Source organism: Trachemys scripta, chromosome 1 (assembly GCF_013100865.1).
Source record: "Trachemys scripta elegans isolate TJP31775 chromosome 1, CAS_Tse_1.0, whole genome shotgun sequence".
Lineage (NCBI taxonomy): Eukaryota > Metazoa > Chordata > Testudines > Emydidae > Trachemys > Trachemys scripta.
Genome location: NC_048298.1, coordinates 65,306,780 through 65,326,062, shown reverse-complemented (window position 1 = coordinate 65,326,062; position 19,283 = coordinate 65,306,780). Strand labels below are relative to the sequence as shown.

The following is a 19,283-nucleotide window of genomic DNA, read 5'->3' as shown; positions in this document are numbered from 1 at the left end:
TATTAAAAAACCCAATGTTACATGAATGTCATTGCATTGATCCATTAATTTTCTTTAAAAAAAAAAAAAACCCTCACACAATAGTATTAAATCCAGCTCTCTCCTCCATATGCACTTGGGGCTATAGCCACAGCACATGGCACTGTGTATAGGGAGTTAAAAGGGAAGGGGAAACGGACAGATTTGAGGAGCATGCCACAGTTCCACAGGGGTTTCTTGCACATCATAGCATAGTAGGGATTTGGGGATGAGACTAGCAGATCAATTGCTGTGTACATACACTGGCCTTTCTCCCCTCAGCTCCAGAGAGAGGGCAGTTTTGAAAGTGCAGCAAAGCTCCATGATCAGGAAATTACTTTCCCCTCAGTCCTCAACCCAAATATGTGAGCACTGAGTAGGGCTCAGGCTTTAGACATAGTTTCTACTTTAGCCCTGATGCCCAAAATATTTTGCACATGGCAGCAACAAAGTCTACTTCAGCTCAAGTTGGTTTTAACTACTTAGAAGCCACACAAGTTTAGCATATCAAGGCACACAGGTCAATGTTATCTCAAATAAATCATATCTTTTCTGTTACATCCATGGTTAACTGAACAACTGCTGGGTAGTAAATCCAAGGAACCTACAGATTACGTAGTTGAACTTGCTGACAATTTTCATTTTCAGCTACTGAATTATTTGAGTTTTTAAAAGTTTTATAAACACTGCTTCTGAAATATTTAATGCCACGTCAAAGCATTGGGCTGCTTAACTAATCTCACTGCCATGAATCACTTATATAAAACACTTATTTTATTAACTGTAAAAGAGATCCACAGAGTTCACAATAAGTGATTCATGGTTGAATTACAAGTGCATGGAATTACTTGCTATCCCCAAGTCTTTATAATACAACTACAACTGAGCATTCCATTTAGTATTTTGTTTTAATAAAATTAAACCTGTTTTAAGTATAAATGGATATTCTAAACTATTTAAATTAACCATGCAAAAATAAAGTTCATTGCACATATATATTAAGAGAGATTGAAGATATAAATACATAATATAGATCTAAAGCCAAACACAGGAAATAAGCCAAGCAAGAACTGAACCAGTTTAGTTTCTATGGGGATGGTTTCGTAAAATGAGCAACCTGAGCTTCCACTGGTGTCAATGGGAGATAAATTGGACACTAACGTTAAACAACACCACTTCATTTTTCTCTGAATGCATGAAAGAAAGAATTTTTATGTACATTCTCATTATAGTAGTGCCCTGCAACTCGATGGAATGCAACTACAAGTGTCTGGTCTGATCAGATGGAAAAACAACTGAACCCTCTTGGACTCTCCTCCTCCAGCCTGTGGGGTTGGCATGGCAGTGACTGTGTGCCCTGCTCTCGCTGGCCACTGCCACTTTGCAGTGTTGTGCCTTTCACTCTGCAGCACACACATTGCACAGCAGGGGCCAGCATTCAACAGTAGCAGAGAATGCAGCTGCTGCCATGCCAACCCCACAGGCAAGAGGAGAGCCGACCTCATGGGTAGGAGGTGGCAGTGTTGACTCAGGTTCAAGGAGAAGGGTCAGGGTCTGGTTGGGTTGTAAAATTTGCTGACCTTTTCAGGCTCAGATTAAGTTAGGTGGGCTTGGATTCAGCCTAAAAGTTAGGCCTGAGCAGACCTCTACTTTATAGACAAGACAAACCAAAGCTTCAAGAGCAAACACAACATGCATCAACAATTTTAAAATCGGTGACCGTAGTGGTGAAGATAGTCAGTATGTAAGAAAGGTGCTTTATGTCTATATTACACTAATATGCTATCTACACATAGGGTGACCAGATGTCCCGATTTTATAGGGACAGTCCTGATATTTGGGGCTTTTTTTATATGGCTCCTATTACCCCCCACCCCCTGTCCCGATTTTTCACACTTGCTATCTGGTCACCCTATCTACACACTCACACGTGTAATAACTTCAAATCCTGGTTCTTCCTGTTGATTTATCTTTAGTCCTGGAATAGCATCACTGAGGAAGTCTGCCATTTCAGATGGTGGTCGTTGTTGAGTTGAAGGGTCACTTCCTCGCAAACTATCAAAAATATAGTTTGTCACTTTGGAAAATCCTCCCATAGTTGCTGTATATGGATCCTTCTTCAATTTCTATATAGTAGTAGGAGAGGAAAACAAGTTAACAGTAACAGCCTCACATTTCAGACAACTATTCTAACCAAAATATAAAATTATAACCAAGGGTAGTTTCTCAAAAATTATTCTGAAAGTTAAAGTTTTTGTAATAGCAAGTTTGCATAGTATAATTGTAATGTGCTAAAAAAGGTTTAAAAATGAGAAATCACAACAGGTATTAGTCTAACACTAATGATTTTGTTTGAGAGATTGGCCAATGATGTGCTAGCTAAATCTAGCCTATTTATATTAGAATAATAAGTCATGTCCAGTGCTTACTTTCCAATGGTGAATGGCCCAAAATGTCTTTCTTCTGTTTAGTAGTTCTCCCTTCACAGAGAAAATACATCTTGAAGCAAGAAGCATCCTGCTAGGAATCTTACAGAAAAAACTATCTTTGATCACTAAATCTGAAAACTAATACAATTTAGTCAATATTACCTCCTTTGTAAATCAAATCAATGGGGTGAGATCCTGGTCCCAAAGAGTCAATGGGAATTTTGCCACAGCCTTCAGTGAGGCCAGGATTTCACCCAGTAATTGGCAGTTATAAAACAGAATAGTTTACATTTGTGCAATATTGTGCACTGAGCAGCACATATATTAGGTGAAAAAACATTATTGGTGGAAATAATTCTCTCTTTGAGTAATTACCTAACACATTTGGGCAAGACTTGCCTTGTGTTTCTTTTTTTCCCCCCCCTCTACGAAAAAAATTAAGGAGTATATTTAGGCAAAGCTGAAGTAAACAAGGTTTTGCCTATTGAAATAAAATCTGTACAACATGGAGGAGCAGCACTTGGACCTTAAGGAATGGCTGATCATGTGAAAAATAATGAAATTTTATGAACACGTAGTTACAGTATACAAGTAGAACATAAGTTCTTTTCTTTCTACAGAAAGCTTAATTGTTTGGGAAGTTTTTTAGGCAGTGGAAGGGCAGAGGTGTTTTTAGATGACTTAGTTTTAAAAATCAAAGGAATACTGATGAGTAGGTAGGTTTTATACATAGTACGTACCTGTATTAGACCATACGTTGGTTCATCAAGGAGATTTTCAAAAGACTGTGAAAGACTCTTGTTCTGACAATTGACAAGAAGAATTCTTTTATCCTGTGGAGATCTGTAATAAAATACAATTTGTATCACAAGTTTTCCTACAAATGTTTTTAAAAATTTAGGTTGTGTAAGTTATAATTGGTGCTTTGTGTGAGAAAAGCTGATGCTGAACAAAATCATTCTTAGCCCCTTTACACAATACACTTACTAAAATATTTACAATATGCATTTTTTCCATTTTTATACATAGTTCTCAATCTATTTAAAAGCCAAAGTCTGATTAACAAAATACATTGATAATTAACAGGCTAGCATTAAGATAATGGTACATAGTGCCTTATGACTTAAGTGCCACAATTCTCCTTTGAAATTACTTTCTGCACTTTATGATTCGTTGTAAATTTTGTAACAAAAACATCAGTTGATTAATGAGGAAGTGTATGGATGCTTGATTGTGTCTCCCTAGAAGTTTATGCTGAAACATCCTTGAATAAAATAAACTATAACAGCAAAGGAGTATAACAGACCCTGTATATTCCTTATACATTCCAGGGGTTGTTCTCAGCACCTGGTGGATTTCATGCTAAGGTACCCAACAAAAAGTTTTAAATGGTATAAGAAATTTAGCATATAAATGCATAAGTAATCTAGTAATAAACTGCATTTTCCCCACAACAATGCAAGTCTTCCTGATTTTATTTTGTGAGTTCTTCAATCAACAATATTACAATCATGATATCTACTTTCAGCCATATAAGCATATAAAATTAATGCAGTTTGTAAATAGCATAGTCATTATATTCCTAAACTGAACTGTCATATTACAGCCCTGCAAAAGGTATTCTAGTTTGGAATCCAAATGCTAAATCCACTCTGAAACCTGATCATCAGATGGCTGAATTCAACGTATTTGAGCAATCTAGTATTTTAGTGAAGCGTCTAAAAAATTATGGCAAACCCCTCCCTCCACTGCCCTTCACCTGAGGCTCACTATCCAGGAAATCAATTGGTTAAATTCACTATTTCTAGTCTTTGAAACAAAAATTACTTTTTATTTCATTGCTACATAGAACACATGCCTTGCTATTAAAGTCTAAGATAAGAACTTTAATAACTGTTATCTCTTTTCAGTTCCAACATGACAGGATACAATGTTAATGCAGGAGGATATGAAATTCAACAAGAGATCTCATTTCAAGTCTGCCAGACCACAGTCATAGGTCACTGGCAATGGCAGTTAATAAACTGCACCTGGGTTTTGCTAAAAGCAGCAGAGGGGGCAAAGGCTGAGTCATGTATTATGCTTTGCCAAGCCAAGAGGATGAAAACCCTTATAAGAAATTTCCATTTTAATTAAACACTCTCTCTCTGGACAGATACTTGTTCAAAACAAAATGTGGAGTTACACACATTCACAAAAGCATTTATTCACAAAATTCCAGCTTTGACAATGTGGCATCAGAACAGGATTGTATTCAATAAAATCAGAGATACAAAGCCAAATTAAATAGCACAGATTGTTCAAAGTGACAAATCCAATAAATATATTTGTTCCATCTCCGCCACTTCAGACATACTGACTTACGCAGTGACTGAATACTTTCATAACAGAATATTATTAGATGGAAGGCAAAAAGGCTATTAAAGTCCAGGAGGAGGGGGAAATGCCAGCCTGTCCTATTATATTATTTTAGAAAGTAGTTATGCTATCCCTATATGAATATCAAGGGCACAATATGTATGAATAATGGAAACAGCAAGAAAGCAAAACATTAAATAACTGATTATGTAACATTTGTATATAATATCACAGGTGTCTATGACACATCACAGAGAGAATAAAGAGAACATATTGTAACTGAGGTTATGTATGTCAGGAAATTAAGCAAGGAGAGAGGATACTAGCAAGAGGAGGGAAGGGGATTTACACATAATAAGGTTTGAAGTTGGTTGTTATCACAAGAGACATGATCTTATTTTTATTTTTATTATGTTGATCATATTAAGCAGACACAGAAGTTCAAATATTTGTTGGAGAAACTATGGAAAGGAGTTGGTTTAGAAAAGAGGGAAGATGTGGGGTACAGAATGAGAAAACATTAAAATTAAGATTTTACAAAGCAGATAAATCAATTACACTTGTAGATAGTGTGGTCCTATCTCCATGCAGATCTACAAACAACCTCAATTTTTGTTAGCTGCCACAACCATGCATAACTCTCAAGCACTCAAGGCACCCTATTTCTCGCCATATTAAAATAAAAATCATTAGTCAAAAAAAAATCTTTAGAAAGCACTTTTAGTGTTTTTATATCAATGTGCTATGCACAGTAACAAGCTGAGGAGCAAATGATGGGCAGGACAAGGAAACATCTATAATGATGCAACAATAAAGATGTAATTTAAGAATGGCCATGCTGGGTCAGACCAATGGCCCATCTAGCCCAGTTTCTTGTCTTCTGACAGCAGAAGATGCCAGGTGCTTCAGAGGGAATGAACAGAACAGGGCAATTTACTGAGTGATCCATCCCCTGTCATCCACTCCCAGCTTCCTGCAGTCAGAGGCTAGGGACACCCAGAGCATGGAGTTGCATCCTTGACCATCTTGACAAATAGCCATTGATGGACCAAGCCTCCATGAACTTCTCTAATTCTTTTTTGAAACCCGCTATAGTTTTGGCCTTCACATCATCACCTGGCAATGAGTTCCACAGATCGACTGTGCATTGTGTGAAGAAGTACTTCCTTTTGTTTGTTTTACACCTGCCGCCTATTAATTTCATTGAGTGACCCCTTGTTCTTGTGTTATGTGAAGGAGTAAATAATACTTCCTTATTCATTGTCACCACACCATTCATGATTTTATAGACCTCTATCATATTCCCCTTAATTGTCTCTTTGCCGAGCTGAAAAGCCCCAGTCTTTAATCTCTCTGCATATGGAAGCTGTTGCACTTCTCTGTACCTTTCCCATTTCTAATGCATCTTTTTTGAGATGGGGCGACCAGAACTGCATGCAGTATTCAAGGTGTAGGTGTACCAAGGATTTATATAGTCGCATTAAGATATTTTCTGTCTTATCTATCCTTTCCCTAATGGTTCCTAACATCATTAGGTTTTTTTTTTTTTTTATTGTTGCTGCATATTGAGCAGATGTTTTCAGAGAACAATCCACAATGACTCCTAATCTCTTTCTTGAGAGGTAACAGCTAATTTAGATCACATCAAAAATAAAAGTTCTATTATCATAGGATGTATAAGTCCTGACCAAGACAAGTTGCTAAAAATGTTAAAGAATGGGCACACTGAAGATAAATCAGAATAAACAAGTAGAAAAGACTTCTCCCTAAACTGTATTAAGTAATTATTCTTTATACTCCTTCTTCTGAAGCATTTGGTACTGGGTACTAGATCTAGATAGAGAAAACTGATTATGTTTAGCAGAGAATTTCAAAATTTGGTTTCATTCCAATTTGTAATGAAAACCAAAAATTTCAGAACTCTCAATGATCCAGATCCGATTGATGGACTGAACCAGACCTAGGGACACTTGAAACCAGGGGGAGCAAGCTGGCAGGAAACCAGGCAGGTTTCCAATGGAATCCTGCCTGGTTCGGTCAGAACTTTGTCAAAATTAAATTGTCTCTGTGAAATGTTTAGATCTCAACTAATAGTCAAATTCCAATGAAAAAATGTTTCAGTGTGTTTCTGACCAGTGCTAGTGGCCACTACCAGAAAGAGAATACCATCAGTCTGATCCAACATGGTAGTTCACATGCTCCTAATCAATGCTACTTTGTGGCCAGGTTGCAACCTGTGCTGCATACCAGCACAAGGGAGCAGAGGCAGAGGTGGACATGGGGACACCCTATTACTCCCTTTTGCTTCCTTGTACTACCCTGTACCACTGCTTCCTGCATGCAAAGGGAATTAGGCTTTGCAGAACTGCTCGGTTTCCCCTCCCAGACAGGTGCGCAAGAAGGAAGGGAGTCATCATGGCACCCCTCCAACGGGCCTGGCAGCATAGATACACCAGTGCATCATGAAGTGTAAACTCCTCCCAATGCTCTAGGAAAATCTGGAGGGAAACTGACTTCCTAAGTCACAATCTCTCTCCCAGTCTGCTCCAGGAGCAGCCCTTTACTAAGGACTGGACCACAAACTGACAATCCAGTCTTTGGTAGAAGTATACTTTAAGCAGCAGTTATATATTTGGGCCTGGTTTACACTTAAAAGTTTTGCTAGTATAGCTAGGTTGCTTAGGGGTATGATTTTTTGCTGACATAATTATGCAGGCAAAAGCCCTAATATATATGCAGTTATACCAGCAAAAATATCCTTTTGCCGATATAGCTTACTTCATTTGGGGAACAAGTTATAACGTATCCCAGCAAAAGGATTTACGAACTATGTCTACACTAGGAGGGTTTGCCAGTGTATCTAGACCAGCAAACCTTTTAAACAAGTTCAAATAATCCTGCCTTATTTCTTTTTGTGATACTGCTATTATCATGTTTATAGGCAAAAAAGAAGGATGTTTGTTTTGGTTCAGAGCACACTTAACGTCTCAAGAATAGTACTGAATGAATGTTGTGAGAAGGTATCGACTTTACTGTCAAAAGAGCGCCACTTCAAAGGAGAGTTGTCAAGAAAATGAGAGACCATACATTCATCTTTGGCTAAAGTAATGCAACAACTGATCATGCTGGAAAGGAAGTAGTACCAAGTAAAATATGGGCCAAATGGGATACGGGATGATAAGGATAAATTATTCTTGGCTTATTCTCCAAATGCATCAGATTTATACTTGGCTACAAAAAAGAAAAAAGCATAAAACTTTTGCGCTAACAAACTAAAGTGATATTACAATTACTGTATTTACAGATTCACAATTTATCTTGCTATTTGCCATAAATTACTTTTCTAATGCAACAAGAAAAATAAATATGTTGCTACCTTAATGTTATTTCTAGAAAACATTTGGAATATTGTTTTAAAAAAGAATTAACTCACAAATATAGCTAACATGCTTTGAGTCACTTAAAGTACATGAACATGAAGCACTCGCTCCAATCCCCAAAACATATTTTACATATTTTAAACACTAGATAGATCTGTAAGAAAATACAAAGCATTAGACAGCTTTTCAAATTAGAGGGGGGTTGCATAGAGAAAGAATATTTTTCAGTTAGAAATGACGACTGTATGCAGTAACTACATTAACACTGTGAAGCTTGTCACACAGTGAACTGGTCAACATATTTATTACAAAATTTCATAATCACTATTTCCTTTTTTGACAAAGTGGTATGTTGTGGCCTAATGTAAAACCATCAGATTTGTACTGAGAAAAATTGTTGGGTCAAATAGAAGTCTCAAGTAAAACTGTGCATTTCCCTGCTTCTACTGCGCAGAGTAGTACAGAAAATCTCCTGGTTTGGCTTCAGTAGCCTACAAGAGATAGGGCCTGATTCCAGGAGACTCCCGGTGAAACCGGAAGGGTTGGCAACCCTAGCCCCGCCTCCCATGCTGCTCTTCTTGCATTGGAGGAAGAGCTCCCCATAAAAATCTACAACGCAATCTCATTATCGCCCTTCTAATCCGTTCTTTGCCATGATGCTTACAAAAAACTTGACATGGTTAGACAGCTGGTGTGTCATATTTAGATTCTACGCTCTTTGGGGACAGTCTTTACATGTTTGTATACAGTGCCTAGAACAACAGAGTCCTGGTCCATGACTGGGGCTCCTATGGGCTACCACAATACAAATAATTAAAAGACACGAAACAACAACTTCTGGAGCTCAATAGAGTGGGAGGTATGATGAAACGTAAGCTATGCATCTGATCAGAAAACAAATTCTACTAGCCAGAGGCCAACACAAAAGAAGTTCCTGCAAGGCAGAACCCCAGTGAAAAAAACAGCCCCTCTGGTTCTGTACATAAAGCTAGTCTAATAGTGACGTAATATGCTATCAGGAGGGTATCAGAGTTCAAGATTTGTATTTAGTCCTTCATTTCTGGCTGAGAAGGAGCAGATAATGCTCCATAACAGAACAACTTTATCAGAAACTGGAAGGATCCATGGTCAGGTTTCTTGGCCAGGTTTTTTTTTTTTTTCCCCTTCAAATCCTTAAGAAGAGAACATGAAGTTGTTAAAAATAAACAGCAATAAATGGAGTTCTGAAGACCACTTTGGAGGAAACGTTTATATATGATTTGGATGACAGGGTGGTACTTTTTTTTTTTAATTAAACAAAGTTTAACTTCTAGACTCATTTAGCCTGACAATGACACCTACAATAGAAATCATTATAATCAATAATAATTATCTTGCTTATATACGAGACATACAAAGTGGGTGAGATAACATCTTTTTTGTACCAACTTATGTTGGTGGAAGGGACAAGCTTTTGAGCTTCACAGAGATTTTCAGGTCTGGAGAAGAAAGCTGACGATCCAAAGTGATTTACATAGGTTGACTATTATCACCCCCATTTTTAGATGAGGAAACTGGAAGAGAGAATAAACTCACAGTCACAAACTCGGACAATAGCGAAGTGAGCAATAGAACACGAGTCTCCTTATTCCCATTCTGGAGGGTACTAACACCATGAAACATTATAGCTTTCTGCAGAGGTTGTTTGATTTTCAATAGATTGATGAAGCTTGTTTAAACATATCAAAACATTTGAAATGAAAACATGAACTACTAAATCAATTGTTAGAAATCAGATAAATTATTAAAGTAGTGAGAAATAAGATTAAAGGGAAGGGATTTTATTAACTTGTTACTGTTAAATTTTCAGAACCTACATTCATACTGGCAAATTTATTACTAGAATTTACAATTATTGACATTATTTATATTTATATTATATATTAACAATTAAAAACTGTTTGATACTTACTCACACAACACCACATATTTTTCAAGGGACACAATTAATAATTTGCTATCACCATGATGGAAGTGAAGAGCTGGGAGGATGACGTCATCCTTTAGACAAAATACCAAATAAGACCATCCCATGCCTTCTTTGTTTTGTTTGATTGACTTCAGATCTGTCAAACTGAACTGGAATGACCACTTGCTTTCTCCATTTGCATGAGTTGTAGCATCTTTAAAGACAAAATTGTGACAATCACAGTTTGGTTTCCAAAACTGGTTTCTATTAGCATCTACATATACCCAGGAGAGGATTTACCATGAAACAAACTGTGCAGTGGCACTGGGCCTTCAACAGCGGGGGGGGGGGGGGGGGGGGGGGCGCGGCGCAAAATGCAGGACAAATCTCATCTGAAAATCTGCCCCCAAGTCCTGGCCAGTGGCACAGCAGGGCTGAGGAAGGCAGGCTGCCTGCATGCCATGGCCAGTGGCCCCACGCCGCTCCCAAAAGCGGCCGGTTGCTCTGCGCACCTCTGGTGGGGAGAGGGGGCTCCGCGTGCTGCCCAAGACCCGCTGCCCGCCCTCTCTCCCCTCAAGGGGAGCACAGAGACGTGCCAGCAGCCTAGAAGCCACTGCCAGAGGGGTGTGTGTCTGTTGGTCGCTCTGGGAGCCGCACCACCCAAGGTAAGCGCCACCCCCCTGGCCTTCTCCTGCACCCCTGCTCCAGCCCAGAGCCCACACCCAAACTCCCTCCCAGAGCCTGCACCCCTCACCCCCTCCTGAACCCCAATCAAGGTATCTCATTTTATTTTCATTTACTTCCCATTACTTATAATATAGGAGGAGGATGAAGAAAAAAAGAATGAAAAACGGGGTGGGGGGGAGATGGGGAGAGATAAGAGAATGTTCTTTTTCTTGGCTGGATCCCAAGGGGGGGCAAAAATGAAGCTGCACACAGAGCCCCACTAACTCTAAATCCACCACTGAATATACCCCATATCAATACTGCCAACTTTTCAGAAAGTTAACACTAGCTCTGGGAATGGAGTGTGCACTGCAGCATTCTTCAGTTCACACTATATCTGTCCACATCCCAGAGGTTTCTAAACAGTTAATATAGCTATCAGACTTCATTTTCCTGCTTATTTTCTACCCAGTTTGTCTAGCATCTGTAAATTCACTGGCTGTATGAAATCCCAGTTACAAGTGCCATGTCCCAAGATTTACCTAACGGCTCCAATAAGATTGGGGCTATGTTGTGCTAGGCACTGTACAAACACATGGGTAGGCAGAATCCTTGCCTCAAAGGGATCACTATCTAAAGCCCTGATGCTACAATCATATACATGTGAGTAGACCCCTCACCCCACCCAGAAAGAAAAGTTATTCACTTGTAAAGTAACTGGAGTTCTTTGAGATGTGGTGTACGTATGTGTATTCCACTCTAGGTACGCGTCACAAATCCTAGCAAAGTACCGCCTCCTGGCCACCCACTAAGACTGTTGTGAGGGGAATCCATGCCTCTCCTGCACTGGATTACTACGGAGTTTCAAGCTCCTGGAGTCTCAGCTGGTTAAAGTATTGGTTCCTCCTTTGGCCTCTCTGGCACATTTCCTGGGCACTGACTCTCAGTCTGCTAGTTACCACTTCTCAGAAATGGAGCTCCTCAGCCCACCTGCCCTAGGCCCCCAAGATCAGCACTGACCCTCAAGATTCTCAAGTTACTTAAGCACACCCTATCCCAGAATTCCACCACAGACGTGTGAAGCTTTTGCTTTACCGGTTCAATCTTTCAGGGGCACACAAGCAGTTGTGAAGCATATAACAATACATTAATACTTTTACTTAATCATACAGAGCACAGGAGAGTACAAATCATACAAAACAACAAACATCTTAAACATACGGAGTCCTTCAGAAAGACAAAAAAACCCTAAATGGGCGGCAGGAGGAGTGAAAGCTTCCTCAAAGCGAATGAAACCCATCAAAAATTATAAACAGCTATAAAATGATAATCATCAACAGGCAAATCACTAGTCTAACATTAAATAACCACTATGTGCAGCAATAAAATAATAAGAGCTAACTATAGGAGTGCAGGACACTGAGCACTCCATCACAGTCGTGGGCAGTGAGAAGGAATTGCAATGAGGGTTAGTCCTGCATTGTCCTTTATACCCTTGGTTTGGGATACAGTGGTAGCCAAAGGTGCATGAATAGACTGAACAGTCACCGCTAACTAAATATCTCCAATATCCAGCACAAGCGCTCATGTGCACCTGGAGTGAAATACACATGGACATGCTTTCTAAGAACCACCGAGTGTAGACCAGGCCTAAAGTATTAAACACCGTCATTGATGGGGTGGCACATGAACATAGGGGTCCCTTGTGGTCTTTCGCGGGGTCTCTGCTGCCCCGGACTGGCGTTCCTTAGTTTGCCCCTGAGCAGGGCAGTTCTTGGACCCTCAGCTCTAATTAAATCTAGAAGTATGTTTCAGTCTCTTGGCTGTGTTCGTGGAGGCAGCCTGGTGCAAGGGTGTTACCCATTTGCTGTCTCAGGCTGTTCTGCCTACCTTTCCTTCTCTGTACTCTCCCCTTTATAGCAGGCTTTGTTTCCTCTACTGGATGAAGTTGTTGGAGCCTGCCTCCATGATTAGCAGCTCTGGCAGCTGCGTGAGGGTGTGATCAAGCTGTTTGCCTATAAACAGGAGAGGCTCTCCTCCCCCTTCTGTCTACGCTTAGTATGGGATTTGTAGGCCCCATTACAGTACCCAGTTATGGGACTGGGGTCTAATATAGGGCAAGACCATGAATATAAAAAGATGGAGAGGAAGTACAGAGGGAGGACAAATGTAACTAAAAATATCACACAATTACAAGCAAAACAATAATGGGAAACACAGGAACTGTGCACATTCTAGCTATGAAAACTTGATGGTTACCAATTCTTTAATTCTTCTGTATTTATTTTCTTATTTTACCAAAACTTGAGTGCTAGGTGTGAAATAGAGTACAATTCTCCAGGTATTTGTTTTTTTTTCCTGATGTGCAAGCTCTCACTGCACAGTAGTATACTCAATCTCCCTCTGGTGTTCCAGTAGTGAAGTAGCATCTGCTTAATACAGCATTAATCTTCTCATTCTCTTTCCTAACTATTGTATACATTTGTTCAAGTTACACTTGCTTAAGAGAGATGTGAAGGTCGTATGCATATTAAGACAGGTATAGCAATGCTTTATGACACAGTAGGATGAGCTCTTAAAATGCTGGTTAGACGTAAGCTTCAACACCACAATCCCCCCTAGTGATTTAGTGGGGAAATCAGATTGAAGAAGCAGACAGCTTTGTGGATGCCAAGATCAATTCATCTGGGAAAATAGAAGTAATTCAAGCCACAAGTCACCTCAGCATTTCACTTCCTGAGGGAATACAGTCTAGAGTATTTTTTATAACTAATGGATCCTTTAAAACTAAGTTAATATCAAAGGAAATATTTAAAATTTCAGAATTTATTTTTGCATGTACCTCCATTAGAACGTGGCTTCTTTTTAAACGAAACTGTGTTGACCATGTCCCATTCTGCTTCATAATTATTTTGGTGGTCTAACCCTCGTGGAGATTTTTCTTTAGGGGTTTGTGTCCACTCTACAACTGAACTGGAATCCTAAACAAAATAAAAAAAAAGAAGTCATAAAACGAAAACTGAATTTTATCAGTAGCTAATTTCAAGGTTTAAAAAACACAAACACCTTTGGTAAATTGGAATTAAGGTTGAAAGTACACAGACTTGAGTGTTAAAATCCCCAGAAGAACGTAGTTATCAAACAAATATTGGGGGGGGGGGGGGAAACAAGAAATTCCATGTTAAGTTTAAATTAAAAAGAAACCCAAACATTTGAAATTCATAGAAAAAGATACTGAAGATCACCCAAATAATCTTAAATCTGCCCAACTAGAGATGCACTAAGAACAAGTAGAAATTTTAAAACAACCTTACCTATTCATAATTGACAAATTGATTTCATCCCAGTAATGACATATGTATCATTTATTACTCTAAATTGTACAATGCTTGAGCCACTTCCACCATTCTTTACAACCATAGATAACAGAAAAGGATGCATTTTAACAACTCCAGGTTAAATAAATAGTATTTTAAAAGCAATCATTCCCAACTCCCCACAAAGATTCCATGTGTCAATTATACAATAGTAAGAAACAGAATTGGCCTTTGTTCTAAATCAAGATCAAAGCATTAAGGCAGCAACACAGAAAGAGTAAAAGTTATTAAGATGGCAAAGCATTACACTTTGCATTGGAGACAGCTATGTATGAAGCCAATTATAAAATCAAATGCTTTCATCGGTGCTGGAACTTGAAGTGATTTTCATCATATACAGGGTTTGCAGTCTGATTCAATGGCTCTCAGCACCCCCCACAAGAAAAATGGTTCCAGCACTCCTGAATGCTTTGTGATTCTGTTTCAGAATTCCACTTTAAAAAATATACACATACAGAGTTTTCTCCAAATGTAAAGCGTGGTTTGATCATGTAAAGTGACTTTGTAACAAGGGCCCTGGGGGGAACCAGATTAATTATTCTTCATAATCTCCATATCAAATCTGATCATTCTGCAAGTAAATAGACATTTTTCTAGCTGTGAGTCCAACAAACTTACCAGAGGCTCTGAGACAAGTTGAGTTCTACCCACCGTGTTTATCACCACCAATAAAAAGGCTCTGCAAGCTGAATTAGGCCTTCTGGTATCCTATGCCAGACCACTGTCTGCAGATGATGTCATCAATGACAATATGCACAAACCCACTGGTGATGTATAAAATGAGAAGAACTCATGCTGACTGTCAAAAGTCCATGGTTAGTTTGCTGGGCCAGCAACTTGCAAGTTTGTTTGCTTAATCTGAGCAAGTTTGATACAGAAATCTGTAAAACACAGTGAATATGGAACCCCACAATGCCCTTCTTTTAATGTCACATTTTTAGGATCGAACCACAGTTTAAGATGTCCACAGTTTTAGACCTCTTTATCCCTATTAAAACAAAAACGTTATGCTTGTGACAGTCACTGTTACATTGTTTTGGCTTTTTCAAATGTAAAACCTTAAAAAAAGTCCAAACAACAATATATTCTACACAGTAGGTATGAACTGGTCTTAAAAAATTTTTTGCCAGAGGCCAGTATGAAAGAGGAGCCTCCTCCTCCATCTCCTGAGGCCCAGGAGCAACACTGTGGTGAGAATCCAGAACAAATTTCCAATGGCAAGTTGGAATTTTCAACTGCTTAGGAAGGAGAGAGTGCAATGGTTTCAAAAAGAGCAGCACTCTCACTTTCTTCTCCACGCTCTAGTTGCCTGGCTGCAAGGAAAGAATCTAATACTCTATACCTAACCCCAACTCTCCTGGTTACTCCAAAGGGGGAAGACTGCCTCTACTACTTTGCTCTCTACTCAACCCTCTGGCTGAGCAAGGGTTGAGATATGGTTTCTTTCCATGAATAGCTCCCCTGCTTGTCTCTGCTGCTGCTTATAACTTTCCTAGGGTACGTCTACACTTACCTCCGGGTCTGGCGGCAGGCAATCGATGTTCTGGGATCGATTTATCATGTCTGGTCTAGATGCAATAAATCGATCCCGGAAGTGCTCGCCGTTGACACCGGTACTCCAGCTCGGCGAGAGGAGTACGCAGCATCGACGGGGGAGCCTCCCTGCCGCGTCTGGACCCGCGGTAAGTTTGGACTAAGGTACTTCAAATTCAGCTACGTTATTAACGTAGCTGAATTTGCGTACCTTAGTCCGAAGTGGGGGGTTAGTGTAGACCAGGCCTTAAAGTAGTAACAGAGTGAGACTGGCATTTTTGCTAGTTCCACTGCTGTCCATAAAGCAGAAGGAGGACAGGGGGGGAAAAACTACTGTCTGCTGCTGCTTAGGAAAGTTATTAGAAGCAAAGGAGACACTGGAGTAGTCTGTCAGCAGACTCCGGAAGACAAGACTAAATTAGTATACATTTAGTACAGGGGTAGGCAACCTATGGCACGCATGCCAGTGGCGGCACACAAGCTGATTTTCAGTGGCACTCACACTGTCCGGGTCCTGGCCACCGGTCTGGGGGGCTCTGCATTTTAATTTAATTTTAAATGAAGCTTCTTAAACATTTGAAAAACCTTATTTACTTTACATACAACAAGAGTTTAGTTATATATTATAGACTTATAGAAAGAGACCTTCTAAAAAACATTTAAATGTTTTACTGGCACACGAAAACTTAAATTAGAGTGAATAAATGAAGACTCAGCACACCACTTCCGAAAGGTTGCCGACCCCTGATTTAGTATGTTATCTTCACAACTAAGGGGATAGCAACAATTTTTTTAATTTTAAAATTTAATTTTTTTTAAAAGTTCTATAGAAATTGGTGGCTTAGGCCTCCTAACAGGGAAAACTTCCTAGCAGTGTATAAGGCTTTGTCTACACTACACAATTCTGTCAACAAAAGTCAGCTTTCATCAGCAAAATAGTGAGGTGTACACACTACAATGCTCCTACCGCTGATTTAACTCTCCTGCTACGCCAACAAAATAAAACCAGTTTGACGAGCAGCATAGAGCTTTTTGCAGAAAAGTTAGATTGATGTAGTGTCAGTGCACACACTGCACTTGGTTATGTCGCCATAAATGGCCTCCAGGTGGTGCACCATCCTGATTGCTCTGGTCAGCAGTTCAAACTCTGCTGCCAGGTACACAGGCATCTGCCCCTCACCCTTAAAAGGACCAGGAAATTTTGAAATTCCACTTCCTGTTTGCTCAGCCTGGACAGCTCACCATGGCAGCTTCATGCACTAAATGATCTCCCGCATGGAGTACATCAGAGTTGTTGGTTCTACTGGAGAGGAAGCTGTGCAATCATAGCTCCGCTCCAGCTGTAGGAACTTCGATACATATAGAAGATTTCTCACGGCATGTTGGAGAAGGGCTACAAATGGAACACGAATCAGTGCCATGCAAAGATCAATGAGCTGAGGAAGGCATACCAGAAGGCAGGGGAGTCAAATCATTGCTCTAGTGCTACACCGAAGACCTGCCGCTTCTATAAAGAGCTGGACGCCATCCTCGACGGCGACCCCATCTCCATGAGCCCCGTGGATACTACAGGGGAACTGAAGACAGTAGCCAGCGACCTCAACCCCGAGGACTAAGTGATGGACGAGGAAGTGGAGTTGGAGGATGAGAGGGGACAGGTGACAAGGTTGTCTGGGATCATGGCAAGTCAGGACCTCTTCTTGACCTCAGAGGGTTCAGGCCAGTTTTAGCACTCTGTGGTGTGCATGATGCAGGAGAGGGGAGTTCTAATAAGTGCTCATTTTGATTCGATACTGCTCGGTTACATGAGGTAGAGCTGTCCTTTGCTTTTGTTATATGCTAGAAGTTGCTTAAGGGATAGAAATGTACAAGACTAGTTGTGTTTGCATCTGCTTCCCATTCCCCCTTTGCAGGTATGCAGTGGAGGCTCTGAGGAACAGTGTGTTAATGCACACAGATTTCATGGGAATCCTCCACAGAGATTTCTAGTAAACTTTCCTGGTGGTACTTGCCAATCCTCTGCTGAAGGTTCCTTGGCAGAGCTGCTTTGTGTCTTCCCCCCGCTGTAGGAAACTTTTCCGCAGCCACTGGCAATCACTTTTCCAGGGACCAAAGCGGCACACAGGCAAGCAGCATAGGAACCAAGTCTGAAGCCGCACGCATGCAAGAGATGCACCCTTGCATCCTTTCTTACCCTCAGGAGTGAGATATTGGCTTCAATGACTCCCGTCTGTGGAAAATGGTGGCAGAATTTACAATATTGTCCCTAGTCACCTACAGTGATCCCCTTAAAAAACCACCTAGACCCTTCGCCAATCTTGGAATACTGCCCCCACCCCCCAGGCCAAACTCACCATGTTTAGGGCAGTTGCCGAGCTGTGTGCTTGCCAAGGGACAGTGAAAAAAAGGTTTATTTATTATGATTCAATGCTCTGAGTGCACTTACAATTAGAGCCCTGTGCGAATACAAAAATGTGGATTCGCATCCGCAAGAATCAATTTGTACCCGAACTGTGATCCACACTCTGTCTTTAATCTATATACACATCTGCACCAGCACGCTACCTCACAGTGCCTCTTAGGAGGAGCATTGTGTGAGTGTATGTGTACTGTACAAAAAAAGCTATATGGCTTAAAAATGTGCACACTATTATTATTTTAAACAATCTTATTATACAACAGGCATCAAAACAAATAGCCTTTTACATTAAAAATAAATTTCTCAAGTCAATAATGCTCAAAACCACAAACTGAACTATAAAATAAAGAAGTCTCCCCCCCAATTTAGCTTGTGATTTATAAAGTCATCACACTTAGAGCTCAACAATCCCAGTTTCTTTGTACCAGCCACTGAGGAAGCATGCAGGGGAATACTATCACAGGCTACAGTGCTTAATTTTCGCGGGGCTCGTGGGCAACCCTGGCACCTCTTAGCTTGGCAAGTCATCCTCCTAGGGGGGCTGTGAGGAGCAATGACAGGTCAATTTCCCCACATTGGCACAGGAGGGGGATGCAGGAACGAGGAACACAGGAGGGGGATGAAGGTGCTTTCCGGCTGCCTAGCAATGTTTAATTTTTACCAGGGCTGAGCCCCAGAACCTCTTAACTTGGCAAGTCATCCTCTGCACTCTCCTCAGAGGCTGTGAGCGAGGGAGCGGAGCAACGACAGCAGGCACTCTGGGACTCCAGGTCAGTTTCCCCAGGTGCGTGGAGCAGGGGGGGTGCAAGGATTAGGGGCAAAGAGGGGTGTGCATGGGTGAGGGGCAAGGGAGTGGGGTGGAAGTGCTCTCCAGTTGCCCAGCCAGTGATTAATTTGTGCTCTAACAGGTCAGTTAGAGAAGGAGGCTGCTGCTTCTGCAAAGTAAATCAGTATGGATTCCTGACTTACTTTGCAGAAGCAGCTGCCTCCATCTCCAACTGACCTGATGTGGCAATGAACTCAGGAGAGGTTTCCTAAACTGCTTGACTGCGTAAACTGAGGTGATAGGAGGATGGGGAATTTCAATGCCTGTCTTGATCTATCACCTCCCCTTTCTCTTCATGGGGGATGGGGAGGAAGGGACTATAGGCTCTG

General features: G+C 40.5%; 1 protein-coding gene across 2 annotated transcripts in view; it reads right to left on the bottom strand.

The window, feature by feature from the left end:
• The window catches only part of TBC1D15 (TBC1 domain family member 15), an 80,268-nt gene that overhangs the window by 42,853 nt on the left and 18,132 nt on the right, over nucleotides 1-19,283 (bottom strand). Inside the window, exons 4-8 of one of the 2 annotated variants that reach the window (XM_034771549.1) lie at nucleotides 13,642-13,780; nucleotides 10,137-10,347; nucleotides 3,188-3,290; nucleotides 2,448-2,498; nucleotides 1,947-2,144 (exon numbers count right to left, since the gene is read on the bottom strand). In XM_034771549.1, the coding sequence (XP_034627440.1) occupies nucleotides 1,947-2,144; nucleotides 2,448-2,498; nucleotides 3,188-3,290; nucleotides 10,137-10,347; nucleotides 13,642-13,780 (702 nt within the window). The remainder of the gene's footprint in view (nucleotides 1-1,946; nucleotides 2,145-2,447; nucleotides 2,499-3,187; nucleotides 3,291-10,136; nucleotides 10,348-13,641; nucleotides 13,781-19,283) is intronic. The other variant, XM_034771559.1, reaches the window with a different exon arrangement.